General features: G+C 46.9%; 1 protein-coding gene across 1 annotated transcript in view; it reads left to right on the forward strand.

Annotated features, from left to right (window-relative positions):
• Positions 1-25,517, forward strand: part of CRYL1 (crystallin lambda 1) — a 122,325-nt gene that overhangs the window by 86,592 nt on the left and 10,216 nt on the right. Inside the window, exons 4-5 of the mRNA XM_046664813.1 lie at positions 3,772-3,933; positions 10,294-10,488. Coding sequence (XP_046520769.1) covers positions 3,772-3,933; positions 10,294-10,488 — 357 coding nt within the window. The remainder of the gene's footprint in view (positions 1-3,771; positions 3,934-10,293; positions 10,489-25,517) is intronic.

Here is a 25,517-nt window from a genome sequence, read left to right on the forward strand (position 1 = left end):
AATAGTGAAGAGAAATGGGTGGTGATGATTAGACAGAGTGAAGCAAGAGATTTAATTAGTGCTAACAGATGGACTGTAGAATGTAAATCATGTCCATCTTCAATTTGAGAATGAATTCCTTCTGCCATGATTGCAGTAGGATTTTAAGATTTTTTTTTCCTTTTTCTTCCCAAAGCCCCCCAGTACATAGTTGTGTATTCTTCGTTGTGGGTCCTTCTAGTTGTGGCATGTGGGACGCTGCCTCAGCGTGGTTTGATGAGCAGTGCCATGTCCGCACCCAGGATTCGAACCAACGAAACACTGGGCCGCCTGCAGCGGAGCATGCGAACCGAACCACTCGGCCACGGGGCCAGCCCCTGCAGTAGGATTTTAGCTCTTCGTTCTTTTCTTGTCATGTCTTTCCCTCCAAAATTGGCTAATAGAACTTCTTTGCATGTAAAATACCTTATGTACTGAAGTCTGTTGTTTTTTTTTTTTGAGGAAGATTAGCCCTGAGCTAACACCTCCCGCCAATCCTCCTCTTTTTGCTGAGGAAGACTGGCCCTGAGCTAACATCTGTGCCCATCTTCCTCTACTTTATATGTGGGATGCCTACCACAGCATGGCTTGCCAAGCGTGCCATGTCTGCACCTGGGATCTGAACCAGCGAACCCCGGGCTGCCGAAGCAGAATGTGTACACTTAATTGCTGCGCCACTGGGCCGGCCTCTGAAGTCTTCTAATTTAGTTTTTCACTCTTTCTCGAAAGTGCATTGAAAATTGTTTCTAGATATTTTGCATTAACAAATGTAGATTTTCTAGCAACAGGATGCCTATCTAATATGCCTGAACTGATTTTTTAAAAGTCAATGAAATTTCGTTTTCCCCCATGAAAATATTTGTTTTGAAAAATGTATGCTGTTGCACAGCAGGTGGGGAAATTTCAGCCCTGAGTTCTTATCTAGCAGCCTTTGGCCTGGGTATCCTCCAGGACACCGACTGCTGCTTTTCTAAGACAGTCCTAATGAGTTGAATGCTGTCACAGGGAACTTAGCAATAATAAAACACAGAAGTTTGTAAATGATTTACTTTTTAACATATGAGTGAGTTAGAGAGAATTAAAAGTGATACCCACAATACCATCATTCAGTTTCTTCCGTTCAAGAAGGGAAAGGAAAAGGAGTGTTTTACATGTCACCCTACTTTTAACTCTGATACTGCCTGCGATGAGGACACTCCTTTTCATGTACTAGTAATAGTGGTGATGCTTGGGAAGTTACATGGCGCTTTACTGGTCCCCAGAGTTTTGTTTTGTTTGTTAAATCTGAGCATGCTGCTGTGGTGGTTGTGCGTGAGAATATCACGTATTGTGTTGTGTCTCCCTCTTACCTCAAAACAAATAAAACACAAACAAACAAGAGTCATTGCTTTGAAAATGCTGTCAGAGTTTAATTAAGCAAAGCCAAGCTAATTACCTTCAGTAATGATAGCATTTTTGCTTCAGTTTTGGTGGCTTTCTCTAGAAAGGACCCCTGAAAGACTCCTGTGAGCTGAGAGAGCTGGGGGTGCATTCCCAGCTGGTCACATTGCTGTGGGTTAGAGAGAGAATCTGCTGTGCAGCTGGGTTCTCAGTTGTCTCATTGTTTGGTGTTCTTCACTGCCTTTCTTCCCAGCCCCTCTGGAGCAAAGAGAATGACTGTGGTCTCTCAGCCTGGTAATCAGCCGCAAGGGATTGAGGTCTGGATTGGTGGTGCTTCAGACTCCCTTTCTCAGAGAAGGGGTGACAGCTCCTGAATGAACAGCAAGGAAGTGAACTCAAGGCTTGACATGGGCGGGGGCATTATAACCCTGGCCTAGCAAGTCAAACACACTTGGGTTACTTTGAAAAACAACAGCAGCAGCAAAAATTCAAGCAAATGTGCCATTAAAAACCCTTACATAATTGTAGCAGGTTTGGGTTTCCTCTGGTTCAAGTTTTCTTGCCTCTTTGATAATCAAACGATCTGAAGAAAGGCATAGAGTTTCAGGGGAGAATCTGCATGACAGGTTCACAATACGGCTATTCACGAGGACTCTTTTATTAGCTTAAACAGTATCTGCATCGTTCTTAGTCTCTGGCTTTACTACAAGGCTCCATTTAAACTTAACCCAGCTTGCAGACTTAACTGATCCAGGAATCACTCAGTACAGCCAGCCAGCTACTGTAGCTTTTTCCTCCTTTTGATAAGGGTGTTTAACACAATGGGGTTCACAGTTCTTAAATGACTCCGTTTTTTTTTTCTGTCTTTGAGATGTGGTGCTTATATGACCTTTTGTTCTTAATAAAATTCCACATAGTTTGATTATATTTTTAAAAAGCATAAACAAACACAATATTGACTCCTTACCCTTAGAGTAAAACTTTGAAAATCTCATAGATGATATAGAAATGGAATTCATATCAAAATATGAACACAGCTGACTTTAATATATTACTTATTATTATTAACTATTAGATATTATGAAATCAAACTTGAAAATATTTTCTTTATTTTTGAGGGGTGATTCTGCTATCAGGACACGCTTAACTGGTCCCTGATTAGCCGGTGGCGGGGGTCAGTGGGGGGAAGCCCTGACATCAGAGTGGAGAGAGCCCTGAGGGTGTATTTTGTAGCACACCACACTGAGAGTACTGATGACCCACACTTGGGGTCCACCCCTCAGAATAGTGGGGTCTCAAACTTTGGTAAGCACAGAAGTCATCAGAATGTTTGATGAAAATGCAGATGCCTTGACCCTACCCCCAGAGGCTCTGATTCAGTATGTCTGGGATTGGGGCTGAGGGTTTGCATTTTTAACAAGCATCCACTTGATTCTGATGCTGATGGTCATTGGACCATACTGAGAACCATTATCCTAAATTCACCAGGGAATGTTGGGAGTTCACGATGCCTCCTCCCTGAAGGGCCTCTTGCCTCCAAGTAAGTGGGGACCCGTCTTGGGTAGGAGTGACCCCTGCTGTGATTTCCCAGAGGTGTTGGTGGCCAGAGGGGAAGGACGCCTCTCGTGTTTCCAGTGTTGGGGCAGCTTGTGTATCCTCCCTTTGGGCTTCCATCCACAACAGGGCAGTACCCACCAAGCGTATCACATTCCCAGAAGCACGCCTCACCTAGGGGCCAGCACTTGGGTGTTTGAGAATGTCGTCTCACTCCCACCCCAGCTTTGCATGTGATTAGAATTTCACAGCAGTTGTTATCTACAGTATTTAATCCAAATTTGCTTCTCTATCCTCCTCCTCTACCCCTATTAAAGTAATTTTAGATGTCGGGAAACAAAGGCCTTTTTTAAAAGGATTTCCAATTAGAAATGGATTCTCAAGAAGCCTTTTGGGAATTATGGATGTAACAGGTTTTTTCATTTCACGAAGGTAAGATTTTTCCTTGGAAATGAGTTGATCTGATGGTCAGAACAGATAGGGAAAATAGACGGTACTGACTACTGCTGATGTTGAGGGCACTTTGCCTGAGGTGCTGCTGTGTGTCCTGTTTGTACAATCCACCCCCATATAGCCGTGGACTTCTTTATTATGAGAATTCTCAGGCATACACAAAACTACAAAGTACAACTGCTATATGTGCATCGCTGTTTCCAGAGTTATCAAAATATGTCATTTTTTCAGCAGCTTTTTGTTTTGTTCTTAAATTTTGCTGGTGGTTCTCTAATGGGCTCATTTAGGAGTGAATGCAACATGAAATGCTTTGCTTGGGCTGGTGGCGCAGTGACTTTGAGTAGTGACGTGGACGTGTCTTTTCAGGAATGTGTTCCAGAAAACCTGGAGCTGAAGAGGAAGATCTTCGCTCAGTTGGACCGAGCCGTCGACGACACGATTGTCTTGAGCAGCTCCACCTCGTGCCTCCTGCCCTCCCAGCTGTTTGCCGGTTTGGCACATGTGAAGCAGTGCATTGTGGCCCATCCTGTGAGTATGTCACACCTCGAGCTTTGATTGGGTCTCATTCTGTTCTTCAGGAGTAATATGTTTTGACTAATTTGCTAGTATTCTTTAATTGCTTTATCGAGATATAATGCACATACTGCACAATTTAACAGTTGAAATTGTACAATTCAATGGTTTTTAGTTTATTTAGAGAGTTGTGCAATACCAGCATTTTTTAAAAGAATTTTATCCCAGAATTCCTTGGATTGTCTCTGTGTAGCTGATACATAATGGGATAGAATGAGCAACACTCACAGACTTTCACCCTCGTGTAATTCCTGTCTAGCTAAGGAGACAGACTACTAAATAAATAATTCCACCACCCAGGAAAAAGTGCTACGTTAAAAAAAAATGTATACACCAAGCAGGATTTTGTAGATATGTCACTTGTACTATGTAGTTTACTGAACACAATTCGGAGTGTCAGATTTGCTAAAATGCAAATTCTAGGTCCTATTCCCAGGGTTCTGATTCAAGAAGTCTGACTTTACTCACCTCCTTTTTCTTGTTGTTCCTGTCCATTCATCTGTTGTAATTAACGCTGCAAACTTACTAGGAGTGTGTTAGGAGGTGTGATGGCCAGAGAGGGATTTCAAGGGTCACTTGTGGACGTTTGAGTGCTGTGAGGTCAGCGTGCCCTTGGAGAACTGGGACAGCCTGTTAGAACAGAAGAGCTAACTTAGCTCAAGCCCTAATAATATGACAGTATATGGTGACAACCACACCCTTAGCACCACCAGGCTGTCAGAGGTTAAGGCTGGGGAGAGGTTAGACTGGATAGGATCTGGTTGGCTTGATGATGGAGGAGAGAGTATGGGGCTGGGAAAGACCCTCTGCCAAGAACAAGCATGGGGCATGCAGAATCGAGAGGAGACCAGCTTGCCTGAAAGAGCAGGACTCTGGAGAACCGTGGGAGTTACTTGGAAGAATCGGGGCTGAATTGGGAAGAGACAGAGCAGCATGGAGATGTGGTAGAAAGGCTGCCTCTGGAGGGAAATATAAAGGCCCCTTCTGTGTTGGAGGAGGCTCGGAGAAGGCAGCCGCTGCTTCACAGGACTCGGGCAGCATTCCACGTGGGAGGGACCAGGGCCTGGCTGAGGCGAGGTGCCCTGGGAGAGCAGGCAAATTCTTCCTTCTGAGCAAGAGTAGTTTAGAGTGGGGAAGTAACAGGTTTGCTCAGGGAGGTGAAGAAGAAGGGTGAGTCGGAGATGCCTGCTAGACTTCATATGCTGAGAAGAGGGGCATCCTGGACCACCGTTCCTGTAACTGTGGTTCTGGATTGCCTCTTACTGAAGTATAGTGGAAATGTGAAGAATGCTTATAAAATAAGGAGACTTAGACCCATAGAACATGGACAAAAACCAGTCACCTTCAGTTACCACCCAAATACAAGTGGAATTAGCACCAAGATGGACCTTAATTGAAGCATCCAAATGCCCCGTCCTGTGAACTGTCATGCCTTTGCTCCTGTGACATTTACATGTCAGTGCAAAGGGCTCACAGGCCATAACCACTTACTAGATCGTTACTAGATCGTTACTCGATCGCTTCAGTGAAAGATGTAGGCCTCCTGCTTGAAAGCTTCCAATTTCTCACCAGTGCTTTTACTTGTAAGTCAATTTAAAAACACAACTAAATCAACTTGTTCAGAAAATACTTCCTAAGTTCCTAAGACTTTTACCACATCTCTTCAGTTTTAAACCTCCTGATGGGCGAGACCACACCTTGCTCGCTTTCGTTGTCACACCTGGCACAGCCCCTCTGACTAGTAGTTCAGTCAGTAACTGTTGAGTAATGACATTTCTCTCCCTCACACAATCCAGTATTGCTCACTGTTACTTATTTAATCAAAGCCAAGCAGCATAAAGTCCAAATCTTATTTTAAAAATTAACCTCTCATTACTTTCATAAATTATTTTTAACCAAAATTGATGTTAACTAAAGCAAATCCAATCACCCAAGTTGACTGTCTTTGGAATTTTGTCCCTTCTCTCTTCTATGCTTGTGCTGCTCACCTTTTCATCATTCCACTGACCTCTAGGAGAGTGGGAAAAAACGTCTGTAATAATTCAGTCTAAACTGATGGGCAGTCCCTAAATAATCCCAAACCATTTATAATCTTTGGGGAGCTGCAGAGTTTTCCATTCAGCCCTCCAGGCCATATAAGGGAGGCTTGGCCTGTCAGCTCCATGCAATGGCCTTTGGCTTCCTGCGTCGGTCATCCTGAATTCTTGGCCCAGACAGGAGACAGAATAAAGGAGAAGGAAGTCTGGTCATGCCTCTGAAAGACCCTGGCAAAAGTGGATATTCAGCAACTGAAAGATTCCTGTGTCCACAGCCAATAAGCCTCAACCCTGCCCGTGTTCTCTTGGGCACCTTTTCCAGTAGAGGAGGGGGCTTTTCAGGTGCTCTCAGTGCTGGGGGCAGGGAAGGCGCTAACGGTGGGCATGGGCTCCCAGCACCAGGTCGTCAGATCGTCAGACGGGAGTTTAGAGTGGGCTTTGTAGACTCAAGCCAGGAAAAGTGACAGGCTCAGGAAGAGGGGCCTCAAGACAGCTTCCCTGTGTCTCTGACGTTCTTCCTCTCAGATGCTGTTTGCGTTGCCTTTCCTGTCTGCCTCGTCTCCCGTGGTGTGTAGAAGGGTTGGGCATGACCATTGGTGGTCGGGTGTTGGCTGATGACTGTCTGAAGGTTGTTTGCTTGCAGTTTCTCTTGGTGCTTAGAATCTATGTTAGCAGTCAATCAGAACAGCAGTTTCCTACTGATATTTTCAGCCACACTTTACAGAGGCTTTTCTCTTTTTTCTTCTTTATTTCACTGGGGATGTGGTAGTGGTCTGATGGAGCTGGTGGGGCTTCTTGGGCCCATTATATGCTCTTGATTCTGCTCCTGCCTCTTACGGATGCCCCGTAGGTGAGGCTGCCTGGGCAGGATGTGTTGGCTCACAGGAGATAGAGTCTTAGGCAGAAGTAGCTGCGACACACAGGTCTGTTGCAGTCACTCGTTAGCCACGGAGCTGAATCAGGCCTTCTTGCATAAGGTGCCCAGAATGTTCCCGTCTGGGCACTTCTTGCCTATGCTTGCACTTTTCTGACTCACTCTCTTACCTGAACCGTTTGCACTCGTGTCGGTGGTAATTTGAATGTTCCATTTGTGGGTTTGATTTATAGAGAGTGTATGTGTCTACGTGTCCCTTGTACACTGCATAGCACTGCCTGTTCCAGATTGTCGGGTCTCTCAGTTTAGGGCAAGTTCAGGAAGGGGGCGGGGTTGTCACTGATGTAAATTATCAAAATACTAAGGGATTAAATCCTCTCAACCAGCTGTAAACAAGAAGCCCCTTCATTTTTGGCCCCTATTGTAAAGAGGAGGAGGAATTCACCTGGAGAGAGTGCAGCCCCATCGGTGTATGTGAATGAATCGCACGTCACTGAGCTGTCCTCTGGGAGAAGGGACAGGCTGCCTCTTCTCTGCGTTGACTTGGGTTAGTCCACTGTGGAGAACAGACGGAGCCTCTGTGCTGGGCGCCCTGTGCTATCGCTGCGATCACATGCCTGCCAGGCTGCTCCAGATTCTGGGCAGGCTTTTCACCGAGCTGAATGGAGAGTGGCGCCTGGGGCCATCCTCAACCTGCGCTCTCACAGAGCCTCCTGGCCACAGGCCTCTCTTGTGCCTCCAGCAAAGCGCAGAGCCCAGGGGCCATCTCCTGTGCCCTTTAGGGAAATTGCCTCCTTTTCTCGTTTGTTGTTCTCATTCCTGAGGGTGTGCTTCCCAGCCTTCCTCCTAGGCCACAGCAGAAGGCCCGCACTGCAGCCCTCAGGAGGAGAGGGACTCTGCAGGAACCAGCCTGGGCCTGACCCTTCCAGCAGACTCACTGCTTTGGCTCTCTCTTCTCCTCGCCCTTCCTCCCGTCATCTCCACCCTGTTAAAGTTAAGGGGCATCTGTCACTATTGTCAGGATCCTTCTCTGAGCCTGAGAGAAGGGTTGATGTCCTTGTCCAAGGACCAAGGTGCTGGGGCAGGAACAACCCCACCCAAGCCCTGAGAGGTCCTTTCCCAATAGCTTACCAGCCTGAGCATGTGGACACAGAAGCGAGGAAACTGTTTTCGGAAGTACAAAAGGCCCCATCACAAAGGGCCCTAACTGCATTTAGTCTGCTGTATGCCTTTTACAGCGGCTCATGCGAATCTCTGTAGGGTTTTGAGCTGGAGGGGGTGTGATCAGGGTCCTGTTTTTAATTTTTTTTTCAATTGTGGTAAAATACACATAACATTTACCATCTTAACCATTTTCAATTGTACCGCTCGGTGCTATTAAGTACAGTCACGTAGTTCTGCAGCCGTCACCATCGTCCATCTCCCGAACTTGTTTCATCTTGCAAAACTGAAACTCTGTCCTCATTAAACAGCTTCCCTTTCCCCTCCCCCAGCCCCTGGCAGCCACCATTCTCCTTCCTGTCTCTGCAGATTTGACGGGCTCCTGCCTGACAAGGCTCACCTGGCAGTGACAGGAAAGATGAGCCTGGAGGGGAGGCCGGTGGGGAGACCCCAGAGTCTAAGTGGAGTGGTGGCCTGAACTAAGTGTGTGGCAGCAGGAATGGTTTTTTTGAGGGATATGGATAGAATTGACAGCACTTTTGTCACTGATCGGAAGTGGAGGAGGCAAGGGAGATGCAGGGACCAAGGATACTCCTCATGGTAGTAACCTGGGTGTTGGGGATATGATGGTGTTCTCTAGGAAGAGGATGGAGAGACGTGAATTTAACTGACAACAGGTTAAGTGTATGCTTGTGGTGTGTCTGAGGGAAAGTGTCCGGTGCACAGTTGTCAGCATAGGCCTACAGTGGGAGCTGAGCTGCGTGTGAGGCCTCCGCACCTTGGCAGTGGTGAGGCCCTGGGAGCTGAGGAGCTCTCCCAAGGGTCTGAGAGGGAGGCCATTGGTGGCGGCCTGGGTGCACCTTCAGTTAAAGAAAGTTTGGGCAGCAGGAGAACCTGCAAGGAAGACCGAGATGAGGGAACTGGCAAGCTGTATGTAAAAATGCTTTTTAATTGTTTGTCTCAGTCTGTGTTTTTGCTACCCACAAGGCTTAGAACATTGAATAGACACTAAGCCCAACATCCCTGCTTTATAGTAAGGTAAAGTTCTTTGGAGATAGCTGTTCTTCCAGTTCTTATAATTCTGCTTTTTAAAAATGTCAGAGGTTAAATATTTTTGTAAGAATTCATTGGTTATAGGCAGGAGAGAAGTGATTCAGTTGAGGCATTAGTTTATCATTTATTTATCTGAAAACAGATGCCATCCTCTCCTGCTTTCTAAGAGGATGAGACAGTGTGACCAGGACAGCTGAGGAGGAGGGGACCTCTGAAGCGAGGCTGCCTCTCCAAGGTGGTGTCCTAGGAGAAGAAAACTTTTCTTTCCGTCTTCTGTCAAAGTCATTGGAAAATGGTTGCTTCTCGTAGTTACTCAGTGACTGTGAGATTCTGCCAGTTTTCATCTGTCTCTGGGGAAGAACCATTTACATGTGTCATCTGGGGCCAGTTTACTGCAGTGCATTTGGGTCAGTGAGGCTCACCAGCTTCTACCCAGCACCGTTTTCTTCCAACATTTGATACTCCTCTGTGGGAATCTTCAAGAATGGTTTCTCAAAGTTAACCAAGAAGACCAGAGCCAAAAGTTTAAATGCTGTGCTAGGCAAGCATTTCCATCAGGACCCACTCGCCACGGACAGACCTTCCTGCCTCAGACCATAGCACCACGTGGAGGCTGCTGAGGGGCCTACTGCCATGTGATTTCTCCATGAGGTTCAACTGGGGAAGTGGATGCTTGAGGCTTGACATGGAGAAGTTAAGGAAATACTATGTTTTGCGAAGATGCTGTCACTAATTTTTAACACTGACGTGTAGAATGGCAGGAAGCTGCAGTGACTAGGGTGGGAAGAAGTGGCTGGGGGGTGGCCGGAGGGTGGGTGGCTGCCTCTGAAGTCTGGATGTCTGGGAGCAGAGGAATGCTGTGGTGGTTGGGGGGGGGCGGTGGAGATGAGCTGGAAATGTATAGGGTGGTAATGTGTGCCTCCAGACATCAGCCTCATGTGTTGCTTATGACTTTTCTTTGAACAAAACCACACAGTTCTGTACTTAAATTCTCTCTTTTTCTCTCTGCTTCATGAATTACTTTACTTCTCAAATTTCTTGCCATTGGATGCCAAAAATAAAGAGGCCTTTACAAAGATGAATCCTCCCCATCTGACCATTCCTGATAGGTCAACAAAGTTGGCCAGAACAGCAGCGCAAACTCCAGAGCCATCTTCTTGACACTCTCTCCTTCTGTCTCCCTCTCATAAGGTAAATCCACCATATTATGTCCCGTTGGTTGAGCTGGTCCCACACCCGGAGACGTCCCCTGCCACAGTGGACAGAACCCATGCCCTGATGCAGAAGATCGGACAGTCCCCGATCAGGGTCCTGAAGGAGATCGACGGCTTCGCTCTGAATCGCCTCCAGTTCGCGATCATCAGCGAGGCCTGGAGGCTCGTGCAGGTGCGTGGCTGCTCTCTGTCCTCTGGCCATCTGAGCTGAAGAGGGGGAGGAGCTCCTGGGGCGCTGGCATCGGAAAGTCAGATAACGCTTGATCCTACCTGCCCTATTCTGGAGACTGAGGGCAAACTTTGCTCTCAGGTTCAGTCAAAAGGCAGCGAAGATAAAATGTAGCAACTCATTGTCTATTTCAGGGATTCCTGTGTTAGAGTAAGCCATTTGATACTCAGATGTGATGGCACGTCTCTGCTTCCTGTCTTTCCATGTCATTACCACATGATCATCTCTGTGTGACAGGCTGCATTCTCCCACAGTCTCAGACCCCCCCCCCAGTGTTAGAATTTTTCCTAAAAAATTATATTTTGAGTAAAGTAAACTTGTATCCTCTCAAGGAATCCAGTTTATTTCAAGAGCTTGAGAAAGAAACAATGGAAACATTTAGACTTGTTAGTAATATTCTTGTTTTACATATAAATAGGAAATTATCTATATACATATTTAACCCCATCCTTCAATTAAAAGATTTTACATGTGACTTAAAAAATTGCCTAGCTTTGGGGCCGACCCGGTGGCGCAGCAATTAAGTGCACACGTTCCGCTTCGGCGGCCCGGGGTTCACCAGTTTGGATCCCGGGTGCGGACGTGGCACCGTTTGGCACGCCATGCTGTGGCAGGCGTCCCACGTGTAAAGTAGAGGAAGATGGGCATGGATGTTAGCTCAGGGCCAGTCTTCCTCAGCAAAAAGAGGAGGATTGGCAGCAGATGTTAGCTCAGGGCTAATCATCCTCCAAAAAAAAAAAAATTGCCTAGCTGCATCCATTCCTGTCTCTGTATGAGGGACCTGGTGCCTGGCAGGATAGACGTCAGGGCAGGACCTGGAGTGGAGAGTTGGGGCCTCTGGTCTCTGTCACTCCCTTCCTGACGCTTCCCCAGCTTCTGCATGGGCAGCCCTGCTCTCTGCCCACACTCATGTGCAGAAACATGGTGGGGCGAGTGAGAGTCCCTCCAGGTCCAGGAGGTGAGGGGCTCAGCTGAATCCCCTTTCCCTGGAATGGGCCCATGGCTCCCTGTCTTGACTTCTGTGGCCACCTGAGACAGGAACAAGGAAGCTGGCCGTGGGCATTGTATTTTAGCTTCCCGGGGCAGGATGCAGGGACCTGCTCACCTCCCAGTCCTGGCGTTTGGGCAGATCCCCGTTAGGTTCAGCAACTGACCTGACTGCCACGTGCGTTTGCCGCCCAATAGCTGCAATTCTGTGTCCTCACTGTTTAAATACACTTAATGCACCTGTGTCTGCAAGAGACCGTGCTGCGATTGCCGCAGTTAAGTCTGCAGTCTTGATTTCTTAGTAATTGTAGAATGTTTTTGAATATCAGTCAGTGGTAGAGTACTCTAAAGAAACACTGAACTAAAGCACCCCTTGGGAGATCTACTTAAAATATTTTTACTGGTCTAGGGAGGGAACAATTTAATAGGCCACAAGAAGAGTTCAATGTTGCAGTAAAACACTGTGGGAGGTTTTAAGGCAATTTTGTCTCCTATTTGTAAGGTATGTTAGCACCCCAAAGAGAAAAAGAAAAGCCCTGAGTCCAAGCTGAAAGATGTGGGCCAACTCAAGGAAAAAGTTGGAGATTCTGTGTCAGGGAATTGGGTGGGAGTCATGTACAAAGCTTTCTGTTTTGACCTCAAAGTGGAACTGGCTGCCGTCTGGAAGCTCAAGCTGGGAAGAGCAATGAGGATTCCTGTCTCCCTTCACTGCTTGGAAGAGGAGGGAAGGCTGAAGGCTTGTTGCGTGTGGCTGCCCTGGGAGTTCTTACTGCCTCGCTTTGGGTACCCTTCTTTCCGTCGTCCTGTCTCCAGGGCTAATGGCACACTGAGTGTAGTCCTGTTACTGGCTGGTGGGAGTGTTCTCACTCCCGGTCTTCAGGGCTGACACACCTTCTGAGAGAGTGAACCCTGCCTATGTCTCTACATCGGCTGCTGTGGGACTTGTGTGGCTCAAGTTCCCATAGGAACCAAGTGCTCAAATCCAGCAGGATACAGTTTGAATGTGACAAAATGAGAAGAGGCTGCAGAAATGAGAAGATTCAAGAGTGTGAATAGAACCCAGAGAATTGCATTTAGTGAAAGTCTAGAAGATAATTCACTTTAAAAAATAAAGATCATCTCCAGACAGTGAGAATAAGGCAGATGTAGAAACTGTGGGTCCCTCTCTCCAGGCTGGGGTGAGGGTGGGCTGGGAAGAGACTGTGGGGCCTCCCTGAGCCCTGCCGTGGAGCCTTACGGGGACGGCTGAGTGCTCAGCTCTGGGGCTGGGGCTCGCAGAGGGGAGCAGGGAAGGGGGGCGGGGTTGCCAGTGTTGCGCCTGCTTTCAGCATCCATGTGCAGGGGCAGCCCCTTTGTTGGCTGCCCAGGCCCGGGAGGGTGGCGAGCACATCAGACATGCACCTGCTCCCAGAGTAGTTGCTTCTCAGGGCAGAGAAGGCTGTGGTGTGGGTTTCTGAACGTCCACACAGAGGCCCTGCTTTTCTGAGGCTCCAGGGCAGCCATGCTCTGAGAGGAATCTCCCCCACGTTCACTGTACCAGCCACAGGATGCCTCCCACTGAGCACCCAGCCCAGCTCTCGGCCCTGTACCCAGCAGAGACACGAAAGGCACATTTGTCTTACCACCCCCACCTCCTCCTCATGGGAACAGTGGATCAATATTTCTGCCCATTTGGAGGATGGGTTTAAGGATTCTTGACTTTATTGCATGAATTTCTTAAAAGAAAACCGAGGCTGCTTGTGATCTGTTTGCGCTTGAGATACTGAGAGTCCGGAAGGGTTTGAACGCCTCCCCAGGACCCCGCCTTTACCTGTGCCAGTCCACAGTCAGTGCTGGGCTTATCCACACTCCTGGACTCTCAGTTTCAGAGCCAGTTGAACTCGAATTTAGATTTTGGAGTGTTCCAAGTTTACCTCAAAACATTTAAGGGCAACTTTAATATAAAAAGCTGAATTGGGGAAGTTTTACAGTAAAAACTGAAAATTTTATATACTTTAACTTCAAAAGATGCAAAAATTTTGCAGTTTCTCTTTCCAAGGCATCCCCTTTCTGGGGTGGGTTTCACGTGTGGGCTGAAGCCCCCGAGGGTGAGCCTGATGCGGTGAGCAGGAGCCCCTGCTCGAGGGCTCACCAGGGGTGCTGCTGGTTCCTTCCTTTCAGGAAAGTTGAAATTTGGCAGAGCCCTTTGTCTTTGACCCAGGCTAGGGCTGGGTGCTTTCAGGGAGGGAAAGGTCCAGGGTGAGTAGGTTCCAGAGCACTGGGGGTCTTGTGGACCCATGGCCTCTGTCCTGGCTTCTGGAGTGCTGGGTCAGTGCGCGGGTCGAGGCATGCCGTGCCCTGCTGTCTGTGTGTACGCTGCTCTGCACAAGTCTGATCCCAGTGTGTGTGTCCAGGGGTCTTACCCCTAAGTTAGGGCTTGAGGTGGTGTGCGACGGACAGGGCACCTGGCCAGAAGGACCGCTTGTGTTTCCACCCAGCTATGGCGGTGTCTTGATGCGGGGGGCCACAGAGCAGAAGGAGCTACTTTGCCACTTGCCGACTCTGCTGATAGGGTGGGTTACGTTGGTTGGTTTTCTCGTGTTGAACCAGCCTTGCATATCTGGAATAAATCCCACTTGGTTGTGGTGTGTAATTCTTTTTAGACATTGCTGGATTCAATTTGCTTATGTTTTGTTGAAAATTTTTTGTGTCTAAGTTCAGAAGAAATATTGGTCCTGTAGTTTTCTTTTTCTTTCTCTCTCTTTTTTTTTTTTTACTATCTTTGTTTGACATATCAAGGTAATACTGCATTGATATCAAGCAAATAATACATCAGATGAGTTGGAAAGTTTTCCCTCCTCGTCTGTTTTCTGGAAGAGATGGTACAACCGTTGTTAATTCTTCTTTAAATGTTTGGTAGAATTCTCCAGTGAAACCACTTGAGCCTGTAGAGTTCTTTTTCTGGAGGTTTTTAATCACAAATTCAACTTCTTTGGTGGTTATAGCACCGTTCAGGTGGTCTGTTTGATCTTGGTTGAGGTTTGGTGGTGTGTGGTTTTTGAGGAGTTGGTCCGTTTCTTCTGGGTTGTCGAGCTGATGGGCACAAAGCTGTCTGCAGTGCTCCCTTACTCTCTCGTGGCTGCAGGGTCTGTAGTGAGAGCCCTGGTTTCACTCCAGGTAGGGTAATTTGTGTCTGCTCTCTTTTTGTCTTTGTCAGTCTTACTAGAGGTTTATCACTCTTACTGATTTTTTTGAAGAAGCAACTTTTTGTTTCATTGATTCTTCTCTGTAGTTTTCCTGTTTTCAGTTTCACTCACATCTCTGGAGGGCATATGTTTTAACACTTGGAGCCAAGCATAAAAGAGAAATTCTAAGAAAGGTAGGACAGGGAGTGGTGGGGAGGCTCCTGTCCAGGCCTGTCAGCTGTCGGGGCTCGAGAAGGGGGAGCCACGCCACAGGCATCATTTCTAGGTCAGAAAGAGAAAGTGGTGGGAATAGGATGCGTCTTGTCTTCACTGCCTACTAGGCCACCAACACACAGTCTTGTCATCGCCTGTGACCTTGTCTGTCCCCACACAGCCCTGTAAGCTCTGTAAGGGCAAAGACTGGAGCAAGATGGGCACCCAGATGCAGAGGGAACGAGGGAGCTGGGTTCTATTTTATTGTCTCCCAGGCGCTCACTCCATTTTTTCCCTTCCAGTTTGGCTTCAGACTTGGGACAGAGCAGCCTCGTAGGCTTGGAAATCCCAGATGGATGAGTCTGGCTGCGGTCTTGAAGCCTGAGATTAGGTCACCAGGTGACAGGATCCTGTTGGCCAGGAATGTTATTTTAAGTTGATATCCTTAAGCTAATGAGCACAATAAGGGAAGTCGTATTGTGATGATAAACTCATGCCCCGACAATAGCTGAGCTTGTACTGCCCTACCAAGGCAGGGGAGGGGAGGGGTGGAGGGGAGCAGGAGTGAGTCATGGAGCCGCCCGCAGACTCCCGCCCTGTGGAAGTGCATTGGTGGGAGTGAGCTTGGAAACCGCTGACCTCAGGTTTTTCGTCTTCCCAGCAGTGTAATGGCTAAGCTGGATTTCTCTTCCTTGGGCCCTAAGCTGCAGAAATTCCATTGTTGACTCTTTTCGTGGAGGGTGTGGCCTATGGAATCTGGACAGGACCCTTTGAGACGCCAGAGCTTTGTTGCTGAGCTTTGTTTCATACACGAATGCCAACTGTTCTGAGGAATTGTTTCAGTTAATAAAGTGTATCTCAAAGATCATGGAGTAAAATTAACAGAGGAAGCTTTTTGTGGTAAACTCATTCAAGGGTTTCTGTTGAATGTGATTTATGAGTCTAACAGGAATTAGGAGCCAGCACAGGAACCACCTCGAATCGTTTCCTCATCAGTAACTTCAGTTTGTATAGGCTTTCAAAGTTTATAAAGTACTTTCCTTTACATGTCTCATGATTCGCAGATATTTTCAGATCATCCAGTCTTAAAACCATGAGAGGCACATTGTTATTTTTGCCTTTACAAGTTAAGACACTTGCCGGAGAGTTTCAGTGGTGGGATCCATGTCCCGCAGTCCGGTGGGACTCACACCTGGGCCGCCCCTGTACTTCAGCATCTGCATTCGTCAGTGGAGATGACGGAGGACCTCTTTCTCATCGAAGTATGATGAGGATTGGATGGGGTTGTGAATGTAAAGGGCTTAGAACATGCCTGGCATATAGTAATGCGTTAGTAAATGTTATGGATTATAATGATGATAGTGACAGTGATGTTTTCTGAATCTCTGAAACCAGTGTTCTTTTTTGTGATGTGGCAGTTGTCACCAGTGAGTTAGCTCTGAACTGAAATGCTCATGTTCTGTCTACACGGGTGAAACCCAAAGCCGTGGACCGCAGCAGGGGCCTCACCGGATAGCTTGGTAGACATGCAGCGTCTCAGGTCCCTCCAGACCTGCAGAAGCAGGCTCTACATTTTAACCCCCAGGAGATTCATATGCACATTATAGTTGGAGAAGTCCTAGCTTATATAACTCCCTGGTGAAGCCTTGGCCTCAAAGTTTTGATGTATTGTATTTCATCTGTTCTAAGATAAACTTTTTTGTTGTTGTTGTTTTTTACAGTTTAACATCTTAGTTTTATTGGCAGCATGTTTTCTTCCTTAATGGAGCATTAAATACTAGTTTAACTTTCAATTGATGGAGTCTTAATTCCAATGAGATGCAGTGTATTCTACTGTCTTTTTTATTTGGCTTTTCTCCTTCCGTGTTCGTCTGTCCCTTGTGTGTATGTCTCTTGCTTCTGACTCTTTGTTTCTGACTCAGGCTCATGATAGAAAGTGTGCAGCTCCAGCCAGCTTCTGCTTAGTGGAAAGACTCTCACATGGTCACTCTATGGCCGTAATTTCCAGTCCTACTTTTATGACACTGAATACCTTTGGTTATCCCCAAAAAGATGTGAAAATTGATCAGTAAATGATTTAATTCACTTTTAATGAAAACACAAACACTTCAGAATAAACGCATGTGAGGTTGTCACTGCCCCGACGGTGAGTCGCTAATCCAAGTCAAAGCTGGCCTCACCTGTGTCCCCCTGGACTTGTGTGGAGATGGACACCCAGACAGTGTCTTCCTTGTCATGCTGGCCACTTAGCATTGGCCATCCTCATCTAGACGTTTGATTTCTGGACCAGGAATGCAAGTTGTGATCAGGTTTTCCTCTTATTAGTCATGGGCCTATGTGAACAGAAGTGGGCCCCACCAGGGGGAACAGCCAGAAACAAGCAAGCTCGTTGTACTTGAGCGGCTGTGTGTGTGTCCCCCTGCCTGCAGCGCTGTGGACCACGTGCTTTTGTGCAACATGCTCTTGGTCTTGTGTTGTCACGTAGGCGAACGAGCCACCTGCCGCATCATGAATTGCTGCACTCAGATTAGAATGTACAGCAAGCGCCTTTACAGGATGGGAGGTGCAAAGGGGAACCGATCAGGTGAACGTATTTTAGGGGGGAAAGATAGCCTAAAATGTTAAAATTCACTACTGTGACTACCTCTTAAATTTCGCCCACATGTGCTGTGGTCACATGGAGGCTGGAGGTTATTTGACTACTTCTCTCCTTTCATAAACCAGTATTAGCAGGGATCCAGTTCTCCAAGTTCACATTAATCTCCAGGAAGTTTCCTTCTCGCGCATCCAGTGTTCTGAGAAGGAGGCGTCTCAGACGGTAAGCTGCCTGTGTGGCCCGTCCTTTTCTAATAGTCTGGGGAGGCCCTGTCATTTCACTGATGGCGTTTTCCATGAATGTCACCCTGAGTAGGTTCCTGGTGGCTGAGTAAGTACATCATCTGCCAAATACTCAGACTTCCACTGGAAGAAAACAGTGCAAAATGGGCAGTGAGGATGAAAAGAAGCCAATAGAGAAAAGCAGGCTAAGTCACCAGTCTTGCCGGCTTTAGGATCAAGGAAAGCAACAGCAGTCTGTGGCTTGAGAGGCTTGACAAGAGAAAGCATGTTGAAAGTACTTGCTTACAAGGCAGCTGGAAGGTGGGGTTACTTTAGAAGTTTAGAGAGAAGATGTTGGAAACACCATCGACTGCTTCAGGCTATGGCTAACCTGGAATGTGTCCCAGAGAAAAAAGCTGAGGCTTGAGTAAAATATTACGGTACAGACACTGGCGACATCTGTGTACTTGGCAAGAAGAGTCATGTAGAACGATGGGCCAGGACCTACAGGGAGGTTAAAGGAGCCAAGTAAGCCCCAGGCTCTTGCACTCCACACCTCACCCTCAGCTGTAGGATTTTCTACATTTTGTGTATTTTAAAATTTAAACTTTGAAGTTTAGATTTTTCTTTTAGTTAAAGAAATAATGTATAGAGCGTCCGAGTGAATCTCCTCGTGATTGGAAAGAACTAGCCTGCAGCAGCGCTGCTCACTGAGCTCTGCGAATCCCTGAGCCTCACATCCTCCCAGAAATGATGGCTTCGTCTTCCATTCCAGGCCTGGGCCTCACTCTAGGGTCCAGCCAAGGGTGGTTCTCCCTGCTTCTCACGGCACTGCAGGAGGCCTGTTTCCTCTCGCTCCCCTCATGCCATGGGTCCCTCCAGGCCCTTGCCTGCCTTGCGGTCTGTCTTTCCTTCTTTTGTGTTCATCTGCTCTCGTTCCAGGTACAGTGGACAGGGAGTCTCCCTACTTCCTATCTCCAGTGTGCCCTAGGCTATGATGCCCTTCTCTTTCCTTTCTCATCAGGTCAAAATTCACCCAGCAAAACTCTTTTTAAAACATTTTTCTGCTATTTCTGCGTTATTTATGCTACCTTCTGTAAATATAACCCAGATGCTGGTGTTGGTGAGTTTGAGGGAATTGTCTCCCACGCCTCCGGCGCCCACAGCCCGTTCCTCTTTCTGCCTCACCCACAACCCCGGGCCCATTGTCCCAGTGTCCGCCTCACCTCTGTCTTTGTTGCCTTCCAAAGCCTGAGTTTGTCTGTGGCAGCAAGTTCATCACCAGAGGACATGAGAGAGTTCTCTTGGCTCTAACTCCTCTCACCTTTTCACCCCATGAAGTTTACCAAAGACTGTCATGGATCCATTGTGACCACCATTTTCCTTAGCTCCATCCTACTCCTCAGTGCAGCGACTGAGCTAGCACATCTGGGGACTGCAGGGCCTTCGGAACGGATGTGGCACCTCCTTCACCAGGGCCATCCTCCAGAGTAATTGAGGCCTGTTTTCTTGTTGGCTTTAAATTCAGAGAGCTTCTTATCAATGGCCTTCTGTTCAGAGGTGCCAGGAGAGGGTGATGCTTTTCATCTACAGGGCAGTGCTGAAAGGACACTAAGGGTCTTGGCATTTGAAGAAGTCCCAGAACTATATCAGAACCCATAGCCATGACTCAGCAAGTGTTTAAGGTCTAGACTGACCACTGGGGGAGGATCGAATTAAGTAGAGGCCATTTATAGGCAACATATAGTCGGCTGTCTGGTTGGGAAGACTCAGTCTGGTTGTGACTTGAGATACGTTATGATGCACGTGGCCCACTGTGGGGATGTGGGTTAGAGCAGTGTATGGCTCTTCCAGAAAGGCTGGTGGCTTTGTGCAGAAACAGTGTCTGAGCGTGTTTACATAGCTCTCCCTACTTCACGCCGGAACCGAGAGGCGCGTGCCTCCTGTGCTTGGAGCTTCGCCCCTCGCGGCTCTGCCGAGGCTGCCTTTCCCTCGACGGGCAGCTTGGGCCCGGCTGCAGCGCACACTGTAGAAGCCTCATTCGTTGTGCTGGTTTCTCTCCAGAGCAGTCCAGTGAAGCGGAAGCCACTGCAGAAACTGGAGTTCTCTTCTCTCTGAAAACTTTATTTGCTGGCTGGGAATTATTGTTAATTAGAACTCCTTCTAGTAGCGATTGTCTCTAAGAAGTAGACCCTTTTTATAATAGTACTTATTATTTTATGGGAGTTTACTTTCTGAGGAGCGACACTGTTGAACAACAAAACCCTACTGAAAGGAGAAATGCTGCTGATTTCTATTTCAGAGACACCTCCAGCCCCATTAACAGACAAGAGTAATGAAAACATCAACCATATACTCAACTGGAAGAGACCTGTTTGGCATGCCTGGGATCACTTCGATGGTGTTTAAAGTAAAAGCTTCTATCGCTGGTATTCTAATAACTCCAAAAAAAACTAAACAAAAATGCTATTATCCAACACCTGACTACTAATTGTCACCAACAGGTAATCCATCAGTGAGTGTAAGTGATAGATTTCAGTCTGCTCGTGTGAGTTGAAGAGCTAACAGGGAGGGGCAGTGGGCCCCTGAAACAGAGGATAGAAGGAGGGAAGGGTGCCCCTGGGAAGAGGCAGAGAGGGAGGCTGCAGGTGCCAGCTCATACTGTGCAGCCTGTTGCCTGGCCTTCTCTGCCTTCCATGAGGTGCAGGCAGAAGCTGGGCGTGAGCCGGCGTGTGACCCGGGGCCACAGAGGCATGAAGCTCCGCCGGTGGGGCGGGCAGAGATGGGGCTGTGCTGTGCTTCTGTTTTGGAGTAGTGATTTATACGCTTTGGTTCAAACCTCTTTGTAAGAAACTATTCCCAGAGGACCTCCTCACCCCCCAACCCCGGCCCCAGTTAAGGTATCACCGCCCTTGCTGAATAATAGTACACATATTCACATTTGCACAGAAGGGTAGGTTCTTTTTGCTTTGTTTGTTTTTAAGGTCAAGCCCTTTCCTTTTCTCCAGACTCTATGATTCTGTTGCTTTTCTCCCCGAAAGCATTGTCTTAAACACAGCGTCCTAAGAAAAAAACATACCAGTGTGTTACCACTCGGGCCTAAAGAGCTCCGGACCATCCCTCATATTAGGACACAGTCTTTCCTTTGCCTTTTTTGTTTGTTAAAAGCTTTATTCTAAGGGATATCCAGGGCCAGCCTGGTGGCGCAGCAGTTAAGTTTGCATGCCCTGCTTCAGCGGCCCGGGCTTCACAGGTTCGGATCCCGGGTGCAGACCTGTGCACCACTTATCAAGCCATGCTGTGGTGGCATCCTGCATACAAAACAGAGCAAGACTGGCACAGACGTTAGCTCAGTGACAATCTTCCTTACCCCACAAAGAAAAAAAATATCCAAAGGGAAAAATACTAGTTATGTTTCCCCTACCCTAAGTCAAACTGCTTTTATTTTTCTGTGTTCCTGTCTGATCTCCAGTAACAATACTTTCCTCAAATGTTTACTCATTTTTAATGGCTTCATGATATTTGATTTAGTTGATCTTTTTTAAAAAATCGAATCTTTCCATATTGTGGATTGTTTTAAGGTAGTTTCAAGTTTTCTGCCATTATAATGCCTCAGTGAGCCTCTTTGCACATTAGTCTCTTCTTCTGGAGTCTTTTCATGGACGAGTTCCTGGCAGTGGGATTGCTGTGTCAGAGAGGGGGGACATTTTTACGACTTGATAGTTGTAGCCAGAATACCTTCAAGAATGCCTTCAGAGGAGTCGACCACATCTCTTGCCATCAGTGGTGTGCGTGGGCTTTTTTCCCAGCTGCCTCAGTGGTGCCGTCCACCTCACACTTCTCATTTCCTTCCCCCTGAGCGTCCTCTCAGGAGACTCTGGCAGTAGGTGTTTTATGGGTATGATTCAGTGTCCTGTTGCATCAGTTAAATGTGTTCAATAGCTCTTCTACGAGTTAGCAAGATTTGCTCAAGTCATTCTGCAGGAATGTTTGTACCCCGCTTCCAAGAAAGCTTGTCAGTGTTGGCGAGAGGCCGAGCAGCTCACAGACCTGACCACAAGTCTTTGAGTGATGCTGGGCAGCTTTAGCAGTCTTTTCTTTTTTACTTATTGAAGTCTTGTGTTTGCCTCACCTTTTCCCTGGAAGGAAGCATGGGTGGGGGTAGTCGGATCAGGTCTTTCTCACTCTTGCTTTGGAGCCAGTTTCATAGTGTATGTAGGAGAAGTGACGCTTGGTGAGGAGCATAGAAAACAAGAACATATAAGTATATATAAATATATAAATGGAGGAAGCTCACTCATGGTGCAAGTTAGTTCTTGTGAGAAAGACCATGAATCATCACCATAGCTCCTAATTCAAACTTCAGTGTCTGTAACTGTGTTACTCTCTGTACCATGCATAAGGGCTCCAAGGTTGGATGTTTCTAAAAGAGAGGCCAATACCCTCACTTGTACTTGAGTTATTTATACACCAGTGATTATTCTCATCGAGTCCATCCTTGACACATCTTTGGAGATGAGGAACTCGCTGAAATTTAAGTTTATTCCATCCTTGCCCTAACCAGAGCCCGAGGTGCACTCTCTTTCGGTAACCCCTTCTCCTTGGCCTGACTGGAATGATACCAAACACGTCCAGGGTCTCCTTCATGCCCTTGGATGTTGCATTTCATTCTCTGACTTTTACCTAAGATGAAACTTTTTCTGGCCCCCTTTTCTCAGTTAAGATGATAGATTGATGCCCAAGCCCCTCTGGTTGGGGGTGCAGAAGGATTTGATGTGACCGAGTCCAGATTCCTGGGGAGCAAGTCTGCGTTCCTGGTGGTGATGGCAGTGACAAAATTAAAGCAGGATTTTTGCAAGGAAAACTTGAAAATTCAGGACCAAGTGTGGTGAAAAGTAGAGCAAAACAACATAGAAGAAGATCAAAATCTGGAGATTAGTAAAAAAGGAACTAGACAAGGAGAGATGCGTGAAGAAAAATGAGAAAAGTAAATGAAAATGAAAGCATGCAAAAAATACATGAATTGAATAAGAAAGCTTAATATGAGAATGGGATGATTAGAGAGAAGAAAAAATAATTCTATATGGCAGGTAATCAGTAGAGGAAATAGTCACAGAGTTTCATTCAACAAATACTGCATCCCCAAACTATGTGAGACACCCCTCCCCAGCGCCCCCACTGCCTCTCCCTGTCTGTGTCTCTCCAAAGGACCAGATCAAGTACCACTGCATCCACTGATTTTTTGCCTATTGTCAATCATTCCATGTATCCTCTTTCCTTCCCTTCCTCCTGCACAAGGCGCCGGATCCAGGATACCTGAGGGTCAAGACCACGCTTTGGACTTCTGCTCTATCCACTGTGAGAGCTGCCTTGGCTAGGCTAGAGCGCCCAGTCATTCAGGCAAACACAGGCTAGATGTTGCTGTAAAGGTATTTCATAGATGTGATTAGTACCAATAATCAGTTGACGTTAAGTAAAGGAAGTTATTCTTAATAATCGATTCAAAGGCTGTAAGAGCAGAACTGAGGTTTCAAACTGCCATCAGCTCCTGCCCTGGATTTCAGTCTTGCCAGAGCCCACAATCACTAGGCCAATTCCTTCATATACGTCTGTTTACGTATATATAACCTACTGGTTCTGTCTCTCCCCAGGAGCCTGACTGATATATCCTCAAAGCTTTAATTGTGCTTAAAAGTTTGTATCACCGTCATTGAATACTTTATTACTGTCTTGCATTTGCTCCTTACTCATGGATGGGACTCTTATGCAACCCCCCCTCCCCAGACTGGGCGTTTACTCCTGGCATGGCAGGTGCAGGGCGTATGCCCAGGCCATGAGTGTGTGTTGGTTGATTGTGGTAAGTCTTAGATTTTAACTAAAGGAAGTAGAGGCAAGAAGTTTTCAGTAAAGGCGATTCCTTCCCACTCTAGCGGGGCTTTCCTCACCCAGTGATTTTTCAGGACATGATGCAAACCAGGTTTTGAACTAATAGTGGTCATAGTATCTGCTGCTTTTTATAGGTTTTAGCAATCTTTTAACCACTTGGGGCTTTTCTTTGTATGTGTGACTTGAGAATTTTACCTCAAGATAGAGGAAGTCCTGATAGCTTTACTGACTAATGTTCATTGAACCACAGACACGCTGGAGTGGGTTAGGCTTTCAGTCTTCAAACAAGTGTGCAGAGAACTGTCTATTTCTGAGGAATCATTTGTCAGATCAGTGTATTCAACTCAAGCACTCGTTTCTGCTTTGTACGCCGCCTTGGTTATTTATTCTAATTATTATTGATAATATCAACAGTTAGGCCATCGATGTCCCTCAAGCTCTGTGTGGAGTGGAGCTCAATAGCAAAATTAAGCAACTTGAGCTTCACAATATCCTACACATGAATCTTCAGTTCAGTGCTGAGTGCATGAGGGACAAACTCAAGTGTTTGCCTCAGTGACGTGAAATCAGTGAGCCTCAGCTCAATTGCTTAGGGCCATTTCTATTCTCCAGACTTAGCTTCTGGGTAACAACTCAAGCTTAGAGAAATCTACTTCAGAAAATCTAAATGGTGCAGAAAGAAGGAGTTAGGCAGAGAGGATATTAAAACTTTTTCCCTGGGGCCGGCCCCATGACCAAGTGGTTAAGTTCGCGCGCTCTGCCTCAGCAACCCAGGGTTTCGCAGGTTCAGATCCTGGGCGTAGACATGGCGCTGCTCATCAGGCCACGCTGAGGCAGCATCCCACATGCCACAACTAGAAGGACCCATGACTAAAATATACAACTATGTACTGTGGGGATTTGGGGAGAAAAAGCAAAAGAAAAAAAAAAGATTGGCAACAGTTGTTAGCTCAGGTACCAATCTTTAAAAAAAAAAACTTTTTCCCTTTCCCAACTTGTTCAATGAATGAATAGTAACTGATAAAAATAGACAGCCTTTCTAGGGGTGAAATAGGAAAGAGAAAACGGCATTGGAGAATTGGGAGAAAGTGTGCTCCTCTCCTACATGATGACGTGGTGTGGAGAATCTCCCTAAGGCTTTGGGTAGTTGGGGGTCAGTGGAAGGTCACGTGATACTTACAATCAAAGATTAACTCCTCTTGGGGGTATTTTGAAATCCTTTTGAAGTCAGCTCTAAAAGTGCTGAACACAATTAGAGAAGAGAAGAGCCCAGGCAAACAGCACTGTAGGTACAGGCTGGCTTCCACGTTTGCGTCCTTCACAGCTTGAACTCTGTAATGAAAACTGCAGGCTGTTTGGAATGTTGACCTGGAGACCAAGGATAAGGGAGAGTCTGCAGGGCCTGCCTGGCTGCCTTTCACAGCATTCCGGACCCCACAGGGTGCAGGAATGCCACAGCTAATGCCTTTCGACCGCTTGGAGAGAGGACCAGAAGCCACCCTTCCTGTCCCAAGAGCTTGGTGAGGAGAGAGAGGAAGGCAGGAATGCCCTGTGGTTTAATCGTCGGTTTGTTGATAGTTCTGGGCGTTACTGTGGACTTTCTGTATACAGTCACGTGTTGCTTAACAATGGGGATGGGTTCTGAGAAATGTGTCAGAGATTTTGTGGTTGTGCGAACGTCGTTTGTGCAGTACACAAACCTAGATGGTATAGCCTACTACATACCTATGCTATATAGTACCAATCATACGGGACCACCATTGCATATGTGGTCTGTTATTGACCAAAATATCGTTATATAGTGCATGGTTGTATTATTTTCTCCTTGTTGCTGCCTGCCTCCATTACAGCTATGCTATCAGAAGTGAAGGGAGGTGAAACTTGTCAGCATTTGAGTAAATTGAA

This window comes from Equus quagga, chromosome 6, assembly GCF_021613505.1.
Source record: "Equus quagga isolate Etosha38 chromosome 6, UCLA_HA_Equagga_1.0, whole genome shotgun sequence".
Lineage (NCBI taxonomy): Eukaryota > Metazoa > Chordata > Mammalia > Perissodactyla > Equidae > Equus > Equus quagga.